The sequence below is a fragment of the Anolis carolinensis genome, chromosome 6, assembly GCF_035594765.1.
Source record: "Anolis carolinensis isolate JA03-04 chromosome 6, rAnoCar3.1.pri, whole genome shotgun sequence".
In the NCBI taxonomy this organism is placed as follows: domain Eukaryota; kingdom Metazoa; phylum Chordata; class Lepidosauria; order Squamata; family Dactyloidae; genus Anolis; species Anolis carolinensis.
The window spans coordinates 48,322,100-48,334,828 of record NC_085846.1 but is presented as its reverse complement, the minus strand read 5'-3'; the positions used below and the strand labels follow the sequence as shown (position 1 = coordinate 48,334,828).

General features: G+C 39.9%; 2 protein-coding genes across 2 annotated transcripts; one reads left to right on the top strand and one right to left on the bottom strand.

The window, feature by feature from the left end:
* Positions 1 to 294: 294 nt before the first annotated feature.
* On the bottom strand, positions 295 to 4,918 carry sec61b (SEC61 translocon subunit beta). The gene is made up of 4 exons (XM_003222238.4): positions 4,760 to 4,918; positions 3,662 to 3,759; positions 2,144 to 2,245; positions 295 to 621 (listed from the first exon to the last, which is right to left on the bottom strand). The coding sequence occupies exons 1-4, from the start codon at positions 4,760 to 4,762 to the stop codon at positions 534 to 536; spliced, it is 291 nt and encodes a 96-aa protein (XP_003222286.1). The 5' UTR covers positions 4,763 to 4,918; the 3' UTR covers positions 295 to 533.
* Positions 4,919 to 5,072: 154 nt separating this feature from the next.
* alg2 (ALG2 alpha-1,3/1,6-mannosyltransferase) lies at positions 5,073 to 9,857 on the top strand. The gene is made up of 2 exons (XM_062984312.1): positions 5,073 to 5,454; positions 8,711 to 9,857. The coding sequence occupies exons 1-2, from the start codon at positions 5,116 to 5,118 to the stop codon at positions 9,608 to 9,610; spliced, it is 1,239 nt and encodes a 412-aa protein (XP_062840382.1). The 5' UTR covers positions 5,073 to 5,115; the 3' UTR covers positions 9,611 to 9,857.
* The last annotated feature ends 2,872 nt before the right edge of the window (positions 9,858 to 12,729 follow it).

Below are 12,729 nucleotides of genomic sequence, written 5' to 3'. Positions count from 1 at the left end.
GAATTTCTCTGAAACAGCAGCAGTGGCACTATAGGTAAGTATGTGCGGAAGTATTAAGTATTCAAACCCCCTTAATACTTCTGCAAAGTATTTTACTACCAAAACTATATGATGAGATAACCCCAAATCCCAGGTCTGATAGAACCTGGAAATGCCAAAGAAGTCTCCCTCTGTCTGTGCCACTATTTTTGGCTGGAACCTGGTATGGTAAAATCTACTGGACAAGTCACTTCAGCACTTTTTAAAAACCATTATGGAAACATGACACTTACAAAGAGAGAAAAAGCTACATGGTTTCACTTTTGTAGACAATTTTAATGAAATTAACCACAATTTGATTGTATAGCTGTAAACTGGACAATGTTTGATAGAAAAGAAAACCCTATGTAGCAGAAAGTTTAAGAATCAATTCAGCAAGAAAACCAAATGAAATAGATTTCTTTAATAGTTCCATCTAGAACACACTAAAGAACTTCTTCTACCAGATTTTGGTCCATGTTGTAGTTTAAGTTGGCATGTGCGAAATATGATGTCTACGACCGAGTATATTTGCCCCAGATGTGCAACATAAATACAGATGCAATAAAGAGAAGGCTCATAACAAGAACTGGAACCGGGCCCCTGGAAGTAAGAGAAAACAAGAAACTTATTGTCAACAGTAAAGTTCCCCCTTTTTTATAATACCATGCATTTACAAATTGTTTACTTAACATTTTCATAATGATTTTCTGCCCAATATACACCTAAAGTAGCTAACAATACAAAAGCAAAAAAGTGCAAGACTATGAAACAGTACTTAATAACAATGCATATTGAGGTAAAATAATTCAGTATCTCAAAATATGATGACAGTTACAAATCTTAATCCCCTTCTACACTGCCATATAATCCATATTATCAAATCAGGTAATCCACATTATCTACTTTGAACTGGATTATATAGGCCTACACTATCAATTAATCCAGTGTAATGCAGATAATCAGGATTTTATATGTCAGTGTACAAGGGGCCTTAGATTAAATTTAAAAAAAAATTAAAATAGAATGTCATGGTAGCTAAATCTTTTCCCTAAGGTGAAAGTGCTTTTTGGGGGGCAACTGAGGAAGAATAGTTAAGGTAACCAAGGGGCCCGCGTGCAGCCAGAAGATCAAACATTCCTGATGTAAGGACAAGCAATTTCAAAGCTGAGGGACTACTAGCAAAGATTTATCCCTAATACTTGCCAGCCTCATAGTCTCACTTGTAGGCCAAAACAAGATTGGCAATAAAGCTTCAGTGCTTTCCCCCATGATAACTCTTTCAGGAGAATTTCCTTTTGGGGGGGGGGGGGGGTGAAACAACAGGAAGTGAGAGAAATCTACCCCTCAGGGGGGAAATCACCTCCTGAAAGAGTTATCACAGAGGAAAAGGTGTGTCCACAGGGACAGAAAGTGAAAGGAAGTCTGAACAGGGACACAGACAGCAAAACACCACAGGGATGTTAACTCTTCCCTATGCTATCCAAAGCTCATATACATATTTTGGCTGGAGTTTACACTTAAAAATGTACCTGTTCCAACTTACATATAAATTCAACTTAAGAGCAAACCTACAGAACCTATTTTGTTTGTAACATGGATGTTGAATCTACATAATTTCATGTGAAATATCTAGTATGAAGATAAAATGATTTTTTAGATTTTTTAAAAATTCAGTTTGGTGTTCCTTGTACTTTAAAGTTCAGGGGAATTCTTATTTTACTCAGTACTACAGTAATCAGTTTCAATAAGTTCAGTTAAGGCACTCAATTCAGGAAGTTTTAACACAGAAAGCAGAAGTGTGAAAAGTTAAGCAAATGTCAAAAAAACATCAGGCCACAAGATTTACCTGAGAAAACTGAAAAGTAGATGACAGGCAGAAACAAGCAATTACCTTCCCTGTTGATTGGAGTTGGGAAGAGAGAAAATATAAAACTCAAGAGACAGAAATAAAGAAACAGAGGAAGGAAAATAAATATTTGTTCCAACTTGTGGATGCTGGGCTTCCAGTAAAAACTAACTAGTTCCTGCAAGCCTAAAAGATGTCTACCTCAATATAATTCTTAAAGAAGACAACAAGAAATACCAATAAATGGCCCCCTACTATGACTGATTTTATACTTACACTTTGAGGCCAGGGGAATCCTCTGTATAGAATCTCCACATCCCTCCAGTGCCTGCAGAAGTGGTACGGCCTGCACTCCTTGTTCCGCAGCTGGCATTTTTTCTACAAAAGGAAATCAGTAATTCAAATTCAACAATGGCCATATTCTTGACTTGTTTGACTGTAAGATTGTAAAGGCTATGTTAAAAACAAATGTAGAGTCATGCCAGTTAGTTAAGAAAATCACTATGGCCTCATTTACCCTGACCATTTAATGCAGTTTTAAACTTATATTGATGAAAGCATTTTGCTGTGTGGAAATCCTGTATCTAGTCTGAGGCCTGAATGGCCAGCAAAAACCCAACCCCACAATGCCAGACATACAGTCACAAATAAATGCAGCCTGGTTGAAAGGGCAGCAAGCTACTGGCAGTCTGTGTGACTCAAAAATGCCTGAATGAAGATTAGCCTTGCAAAAATGCAAGACTAAGATCTATACTACAGTTGTTTGCCCAGTAGCCCTCTAAGGGGCAGAATGCTGGCCAGCAACAAAGAAACATGAACAAGGCCTTAACACAATGGATATGTGAATGCTAAGATGGACATTTGGCTTGACACTTCTTCACCATGTGCCAAATGATGACATCTGTCAAAGACTAAGAATAAAAGCAACCAACAAGATAATGCAGGAAACAAGACTACGGTGTACGGCCATATCATGAGAAGAAAACCAACATCAGTAGCACAAACAGCACTGCATCTGGAGATTGCAGGACGATGACCACATGTATGGCCAAAGAAATGATGGATGGACACCATCAACGAAGACATGCATGCTACCGGCCTGATAATGCCCAAAACAAAGCCCTCTGGAAACGAGTTACAATGCTAATCCCTACACTGAAAAAATAGCTTAGAAAGAAGACATTTGGGACCTGGATGACATAGTATGTTCTAATATGTGTATTTCACAGTGTGTTTTTAAATGATTATGTGTTTTGATTGTATGTTTCAACAATGTTGTAACCCGCCTCAAGCCGTGAGGAGAGGTGGGTAAGAAATAAAATATTATTATTATCACATCCTTTTTCAATCTTATCTTCTGCAGGTTGAACACATCCACCTTCCTAAGCCGTTCCTCATAGGGTTTGGTTTCCAAACCTGTGATCATTTTGGTTCCCCTTCTCTGAAAGCGTTCTAGACCCAATCCATACAGCTGTATAAAATCCACATTGAACTGGATTATATGGCAGTGTGGACTCAGATAATCCAGTTCAAAGCAGATATTGTGGATTATCTGCCTTGATATTCTGGGTTATATAGCTGTGTGGAAGGGCCCCTAAATTTGAACTGTGTTCAGTGGGGTCCTATAGAGGTTGTAAAAGTCTGAGACTAAACAGTGTCTAAGCCTCTGCACTGGGTTGGCCTTGTCATCAGGAAGGTTTTGCTTTGGTTTTGGTGTCATCTTTCATCAGGGCTGGCTTGACCAGACCTTCTACAGACGCCCCCTGAAAGCAGCTGCTTCGTTCCTTTGCCTACCTTTGCCGGACTGTGGAGCCTGCAGCTCTCGGGGCAACTGCCTTACTTGGGGAGCGGCCAGAGGCACCCACGCTGGTTGCACTGGGGTTTGGGCCCGGCTGAAAAAGAAAGTAATAATAAATATTAATAATAATAAACTTTATTTGTGCTGTCAAAGGCTTTCATGGCTGAAATCACTGGGTTGCTGTGAGTTTTCGGGACTGTATGGCCATGTTCCAGAAGCATTTTCTCCTGAGGTTTCGCCCACATCTATGGCAGGCATCCTCAGAGGTTGTGAGGTCTGTTGGAAACTAAGTAAGTGGGGTTTATATATCTATGGAATATCCAAGATGTCTGTTTAGAGTATGAACAAACTCTAGAATCAAGACAGTAAATAAAGAACACTAAAAAAGCAGGGAATGTTACTATGCTTTGATATATATAATATACAACTTAATTTAAAATAATATATAATAATATAATATATTGTATATTCATTTAATATTGATAATATTATAATGTATTATGATATTACAATTTAATAACATTAATTATATATTATATATTAAATCTAATATTACTAATAATTTTCCAATGTAATGATATAGTACAATACAGTAATTTAATGCCAGCATTGTACTATGCTAATAATATAATGTATTGTATGTGAATGTAATTTGTAAGCCGGAGTCCCCTTTGGGGTGAGAAGGGAGGCATATACATGTAGTAAATAAATATAAATAAATAAATAAATTCCAGAGTTAGCAATCAGAGCCAACTAACACCTCCCAACAATGGATTACCCCAGGAAGGGAGCAGCCTGGCTTTGAAGCTGCAAGGCCATTCAATGCTAATCAAGTTGGCCAATGGCAACATTCACACTTGCCTCAAGTAGACAATAGTTCTTTCTCCCACCCTGGACATTCCACAGATACATAAACCCCCCAACAGACCTCACAATCTCTGAAGATGCCTGCCATAGAGGTGGGCGAAACGTCAGAAGGAAATGCTTCTGGAACATGGCTATACAGCCCCGAAAATTCACAGCAACACTTTATTTGTTACCCTTCTTATCTCCCACCCGCGCCCCCGGTCCCAGGCCCCGCTCTCCTCGCCTACCATCGCAATCCCTTCTGCAGTCCTTCCTCTCACAAACTACGCGACACGTCTCAGTCGCCCAAACAGCTGAAGAGAGGTCCTCACTCTGCCACAGGACCCCAAAAAGCAGCTGACCACAACAGTGCCCGACTCGAAGCAGGACTTCTGTTTCTACAACCAAAAAGTGGGAGTGGACAAAACCGTCAATCATTCACTTCGGCGAGACGATAGAGAAGTGCATCCTTTCTCACGGCTTCTCCGAGTGCGACGGAAACAGGCAGTGCCTTAGCCACCCCAAGTCAAGGCACGTCGCTAATACTGACGTGGCGGAGAGAGGGGAGCATGCGCAGTGGAGTCACGCCACGTGGGGCGGAAAGATGGCGCCGGAGCCCCACAAGAGGGAAGAGCAGGGCGGCCCGGCGGTGTTCTTCCTGCACCCGGACTTGGGCATCGGGGGCGCCGAGCGGCTGATCGTAGACGCGGCTGTCGCGCTGCGCTCGCGGGGCTGCCGCGTACAGATCTGGACACCGCGCTTCGACCCCTCGCGCTGCTTCTCGGAAGCGCGGCAGCTGGAGGTGCGGACGGCGGGGGGCTGGCTGCCGCGGAGCATCCTGGGAAGGGGCCACGCGCTCTGCGCCGCGCTCCGCATGGTCTGCCTCGCGCTGCACGTGGTGCTCCTCAGTGGCGAGGAGCCCGACGCCTTCGTCTGCGACCAGGTGCGGGGGGGGGGGGGGGGAGAGAGAGAGAGAAGGGGGACCCGGGCCTGGAAGACCACCATTTCAAAACCACAAGTCAAGGAAAGCATAACCTTGTTAGAAGTCTCCCCTTTGAACAAGTGATATTCATAAGCATTCATGTAATGGCACACAGGTAACTCAGCTGTTAAACTGAAGAACCATGTCTTTGAACTGCCAAGGATAAAGACATGCCACTTCAAAAATATATTTGGTTAGAATGAAATGGCAGACAAAGGCTTGAGGCAATGAGACAAAGAGAGTTCCGGAGGTTGTAGAAAAAATGACTTTTATTCTCAGTGGCCAGTGAGAATACAGCAATAAAGAAAAAGACCTTCCCCTGTCATCAGGAAAGCGAAGGTACCGGAACAGAGGATCACAAGTTCTTATATACCCTTTTTCCTCCATCTACTGAGTCACACAGGTATTATCAATCACCAATTAATGTCAAAAAAGTCTTACTGGGCACTTAACTAAAAGCTATTTTTGCATTTTCCTAAAATATAGACTACTTTCAAGACCTCTGACCCTCCATTAGCCTTATCTCTTGGAATTCTCGTCTCATCCATTAGGGATTCTCATCAATTAAGGAGAATCCCAGTTATCTTAGCTGTCAGAGACCTATTAGCACTCCCCTCATGGCGCCAGGTCTTATCTTGACATCCCAAAAAGCCTTAATTTGTCTCTTGTCCATTAGCTTATCTATTCTTATCTATTGACACTTAACATATGTCTCTGGCACTCGAGTGAACTTTGGTCTGCTAGGGGTAGACAGTTATTTTGCTGAGCAGAGTGTATTTTTAAGGCTAGCACACAATCTGCTGGTGATTACATCTTTTTTCTATATCTATTTCTTTAACATGATTACATTCAATATATGGTTTCCAATACAAGTATTATATTTTCCCAATACACCTTCATCAAGAAGAGGGTGGTTGTTTCTTTGAAGTTGAAATTACAGTTGCCCAAAAGATATACTGTATATATTCGAGTATAAGCCTAGTTTTTCAGCCCTTTTTTAAGACTGAAAAAGCCCCCCTCGGCTTATACTCGGGTGAGGGTCCTGGTTGGCTTATATTTGGGTCAGCTTATACTCGAGAATATATAGCCCATTTATTATTTTTCTCTATTATTATTGGTATTATTACATTTATTATTTTTCTCTATTATTGTTGCTACTATTACATTGATTTTACTCTATTTTTATTATTATAAGGAGCCCCAGTGGTGAAGTGTGTTAAAGCACTGAACTGCTGAACTTGCAGACCGAAAGGTCCCAGGTTCAAATCCTGGGAGCGGAGTGAGCGCCCGCTGTCAGCTCCAGCTCCTGCCAGCCTAGCAGTTCAATAACATGTCAATGTGAGTAGATCAATAAGTACCGCTCTAGTGGGAAGGTAACGGCACTCCATGCAGTCATGCCAGCCACATGACCTTGGAGGTGTCTACGGACAACGCTGGCGCTTCAGCTTAGAAATGGAGATGAGCACCAACCCCCAGAATCAGACATGACTGGACTTAACATCAGGGGAAAACCTTTTTTTACCTTACCTATTTTTATTAATACATTTATTATTTCACTCTAATCTTATTATTATTATTATTGCATTTATTATTTTCCTGTATTTATTATTACTTGTATTCTTTTCCTGTATTTATTATTATTACATGTATTATTTTACTCTATTATTATTAAAAGGATACATAAGTAGATTGACATTGAAGAGAATGAGACAATGATTTGATCAGAGTTGGACAGTTTTATCTTAAATCTGAGCTTTATGTAAATATTCAAAAACATTTAACCTACTGATGCCTCAATTAATGTAATTTTATTGGTATCTATTTTTATTTCTGAAATTTACCACCCTCGGCTTATACTGGAGTCAATGTTTTCCCAGTTTTTTTGTGGTAAAATTAGGTGCCCCGGCTTATATTCGAGTCAGCTTATACTTGAGTATATATGGTACACTCCCTTGAAACCTCTTTGTTTAAAATATAAGATGAAGAAACAAGTTTTCTTTGAAAAATAACATATCCCGTTTACTCACAAACATCTTGTATTAATTCAGCATACAGGCACATTACTTACAAAAGTTCAGTTATAGATAGGATGAAGTTCTCTCTGCAGAGAACGTCTTAAAGAACTGGGTATGTTTAGCCTTCAGAAGAGAAGGCTGAGAGGAGACATGATAGCCATGTATAAATAAGTGAAGGGAAGTCATAGGGAGGAGGGAGCAAGCTTGTTTTCTACTGCCCTGGAGACTAGGATGTGGAACAATGGCTTCAAATTACAGGAAAGGAAATTCCACCTGAACATCAGGAAAAACTTTCTAACCATGAGAGCTGTTCAGCAGTGGAACTCTCTGCCCCAGACTGTGGTGGAGGCTTCTTTGGAGGCTTTTAAACAGAGGCTGGGTGGCCATCTGTCAGGGGTGCTTTGAATGTGATTTTCCTGCTTCTTGGCAGAAAAGGGTTGGACTGGATGACTCAAGAGGTCTCTTTCAACTCTATGATTCTCTTGGGAATCTCTGACCTGTTAGACTCAAAATAACCCTCTCTTGGGGTGATTCCACCAAAAAAATATAGCAGAGTGCCACACTTCATAACAAGCAAAAACGTATGTGTGGTGAGCTGGGAAAACCTTCTGTTCCTTAGGATGGCACAGGATTGCAGAGCCAAAAATATAAGTTCAAAAGTATCTATTGAAGTAAAAGAAGTACATTCTGGATAGGAAAGTTCTTGGAACTAACTTTTTTTATAAATCTCATATTCTAAGGAAGGTAAAAGGTAAAATTTCAAAATTATCCATGCAGCTACATCTTGCCTGCAGAGCGGCAAGATGCATCCTATCAAAAGTTCTGAATTAGAAGCTAGCTTCAATCTGCAATGGCCAGACAGACTCTCAAAAAAATCATCTGCACAGAGAAACCACTGTCTTCAGTGTCCGTTAGAAACTGCATTAAATGATCAGTGTGGATGGGGTCTAAGAGAGTGTAATGCTCAGACTAGAACAGGCCTGTACAAACTGTGGCTCTCCATATGTTTGGGATTCCAAGTCGCAGAAGCCCTAGCCAAATGGTCAGGAATTCTGGGAGCTGAAATCCAAAATGCCGGAGGGCTGCAGGTTGTGCAGGCTTGGACTAGAGCAAAGTCATACAAATCAGCCAGGCATAAAATCACAGTTCTCTTCTTCATGGGAGCCGTTTTCATTCACACGTTGACTTTTGTTTTTCTCCAGGTGTCTGCCTGCATTCCAGTCCTCCGCCTCTTCCGGACGCGCAAGAAGGTTTTGTTTTACTGTCACTTCCCTGATCAGCTCCTAACAAAGAGGGAATCCTTTATTAAGCGTCTCTATAGAGCACCATTGGACTGGTTGGAGGAGTATACAACTGGCCTGGCAGACTGTATTCTGGTCAACAGCTGTTTCACAGCAAGCGTTTTCAAAGAAACCTTCAAATCCTTATCCCACGTGAATCCAGATGTCTTATATCCTTCCTTGAATTTTAGTAGATTTGATACCGTCGTTTCAGCCGACGTAGCTAGCATAGTTCACAAAAGGAGATTCTTGTTTCTTTCCATCAACAGGTATGAAAGGAAGAAAAACCTAATATTGGCTTTGGAAGCCTTGCATGAACTTCGCAGTAGACTTGATGCTCATGAATGGAGTGAAACTCATCTGGTTTTAGCTGGTGGCTATGATGAAGCAGTCCAGGAAAATGTGGACTATTATGAAGAACTGAAAGCTGTTGCTGCTAGGCTTGGTGTTGAAGAACAGGTCACATTCCTGCGATCATTCTCCGATGAGCAGAAAATAGCTCTTCTTAGTAGCTGTATTTGTGTGCTGTATACACCAAGTAATGAACACTTTGGCATTGTTCCTTTAGAAGCGATGTACATGAAATGCCCGGTCATTGCAGTAAATTCAGGGGGACCTTTGGAATCCATTGTCAACAATCAGACTGGTTTCTTGTGTGAGCCTCTTCCAACCCAGTTTGCAGAAGCCATGGAGAAATTTGTGAAGGACCCTGCTTTAAAGAGAGTAATGGGAGCTGCGGGAAGAACCAGAGTTCTGGAAAAGTTCTCCTTAGAAGCATTCACTGAAAAGCTGTATCAGTATATTCATAGATTAATGCAATAAAAAGTAAGGCATTATGGAGGGTGTTGGTCTGTAATGTCTTAATTTTTATAGTCTGAGCTAAACCACTGTGAATGATTGAAATTGGATGTGATTTCACTAACTACACCTGTTTGGATCATTTGATCAAATTTCATTCTGTCATGTAATGAAATACTTGAATATTTGAACAAGTTTTATGAAATTTGGATGCTTTTGTTTACATGATTTGTTGAAGAGAAGTAAAATTATTAAAATGTTTACCATGTGAGAGCTGCCAGACATTATTTCTGCAGGCCAGTCTTGAAATTGATGTAATATAGCTTCATCCAGTAATATCACATGCAGTAACTTTTTTTTATTGTGTCAGAAACGACTTGCTAACATACTGCAAGTCACTTCTGGTGTGAGAGAATTGGCCGTCTACAGAGATGTTGCCCAGGGGGATGCCTGGATGGATTACTGGGAGGCTTTTCTCATGTCCCCGAAAGCTAGAGCTGACAGACAGAAGCTCACCCCGCTCATGGATTTGAACTGGCAACCTTCAGGTCAGCAGTTCACATGGGTTTAACCCATTGCACCACTTCAATAACAAATAGATGCCCATAATATAGTAATTTAATATATAGTACAATATAGTAATTTAATTCTTATATTGTGCTATGCTAATAATATATTGTATGTACATTTGTTTTGTAAGCCGCTCTGAGTCCCCTCCAGGGTGAGAAGAGCGGGATATAAATGTAATAAATAAATAAATAAAACTAATTTTCTTTAAAGACTTTTATTTTTATGATAGAGTTCAGGAACCCCTTGTTTCCGTAGGCATTGCTTGTTCAGATCTCATTCTGTACAGCAGTCCAGCTGTCAGAGCATGAGACAGAAATGCATTTTAATGAAGCAAGATCTTGATTCATCTCTTGATTAGAGTAAGCAAAACACAAGCAAATTATTTTCAGTTTCATAGCAATTTTGTGATTCAAAGGGTATGTCATTTAATACAAGAGTAGTCACCTTGATACTTTATTTAGCCCCCTCATTAGTTTGGTGAAAAAACTGAAGTATTGAGATGATCTAATGAAGTTGAGTGATGCTATAGCTGCTGAATTTAAAGATATTTGTGGTTACTCTATCAAAACATGCCTTAACAATATAAGAAAACAAAGAGCTGTAAATGAAACCATAAACCCACTCAATGGCAACAAGTTTTTATTGATAGTCATAATGCAAAGTAAAATAGTGTCTAAATATGAAAAATGTTGGTGGCATCTCAAATCTGTCTTGGATGCCACTATTAAGGAATCCTCTGCCATTTCTAAGAATGAATGCCCTACCATTGCTCAGATATGGATGGCTTCTGCATGTTATGTTCATTCTTAAGGTACTTTTCCATGCTGTGCTCAGAAGTAGTTTTCAATAAGATCTCTTGTGTGTAAGTCATACTTTTACAGCTGGCCCTTTCTTTTGACTGAGCTTCAGAATTTTGCTTATTTTTTGCCTTTATTCACACTACTACTGCTTCCAAGCAACGGTTCTGTATTTCCATTCTCTCTGGTGTCCCTGAAGTCCTTCATATTTTTTTCCTGACATGTTATCCATCAAAATCATTTCTATATCAAATTTGGATTGGAATTGGACAAGATAGGGGTGGAAATATCTGAATTCACAGGCTGAAGTAAAATTCCCGGATAGGAACTGCATTGCATTGGTGGTAAGACCCAGGGCAAAAGTTTGGGACCAAAAAGGACAGCATATTTTACATTGAAACTCTGATTGTCAGTACTTAAGTCTTAGGAACGATATTTCAGTTTTTTAAGAAAGGGGCAAATATATACAAAACCTAGAAAACGACCAACAAATGATATAGTGAGGTGCAATCTAACCTGAGGGAAAGATGCAAACTTGAAGCTGGGCTTGGCCCTAAAGCCTGACATTCCCCATTCCTGGTTTAGATCAATATCCACCAATACATCCGAAGTTGGTTTCCAAGTACAACTTGAAATAGGTTGTCCAAAAAAAAAAATCTTTGATCTGAGGGAGCTTTCTTAAGGAGGGGTGTAGGACAACCTTCACACATCAACCCTCCATAAATTAATGCAATGCAATAAACTGCATTATGTAAAATAAGATGAAATAAACTCTTATGTGTTGTTGAAGGCTTTCATGGCCAGAATCACTGGGTTGCTGTGAGTTTTTCAGGCGTACAGCCACAGATGTTTCGCCTGCATCTGTGGCAGGCATCTTAGAGGCCTGTTGTAGGTGAGGCAAGTGGAGTGTATCTTTGTATCTGTGGAATGTCCAGGTTGGGATAAAGAACCCTTGTCTGTTAATGCAAGTGGGAATGTTGCAATTAGCAAGCTTGAATAGCATTGAGTAGTCAATCAGTGAGGGTATTTCCATAGACTGGCTGTTGGTGTAGTCAAGCTTGCGTTGCACAGATATGTATACACTCCACTTGCCTCACCTCCAACAGACTTCTGAAGATGCTAGCCACAGATGCAGGTGAAACTATCAGGAGAGAATGCTACTGGAGCATGGCCATACAACCCTGAAAACAGCAACACAAATTCTTATGTAATTGTTGAGGAAAATAGCTCTTAAGTGTTGCACATGTGACATTTCATTCTTCATATTATTAAGTCTAAGTCATATTATATATGGAGAACAAAAGCTGATTAGATGGTGCAGTAGAATTGTTTAACACAGGGGTCTCCAAACTAAGGCCCGGGGGCCGGATGCGACCCTCCAGCGTCATTTACCTGGCCCCCGCCCTCAGTTTTATAATATAATATATTGTATATACATATAATATTGATATTAATATTATAATGTAATACAATATAACACTAATAATAATACCATATAATATTAATTATATATTCTATATTACATGTAATATTACTAATATTACAATATAGTGGTAAAGTTCAATATAGTAATATCTAATGCTAATATTGTGCTATGCTAATAATATAATATATTGTATGTACATATAATTTGTAAGCCACTCTGAGTCCCCTTTGGGGTGAGAAAGGTGTGATACAAATGTAGTAAATAAATGCAGTAAATAAATACATAATAATAAATAAATAAATTTTAGACTTACGCTCACCCAAAGTCTGAAATGACTTGAAGGCACACAA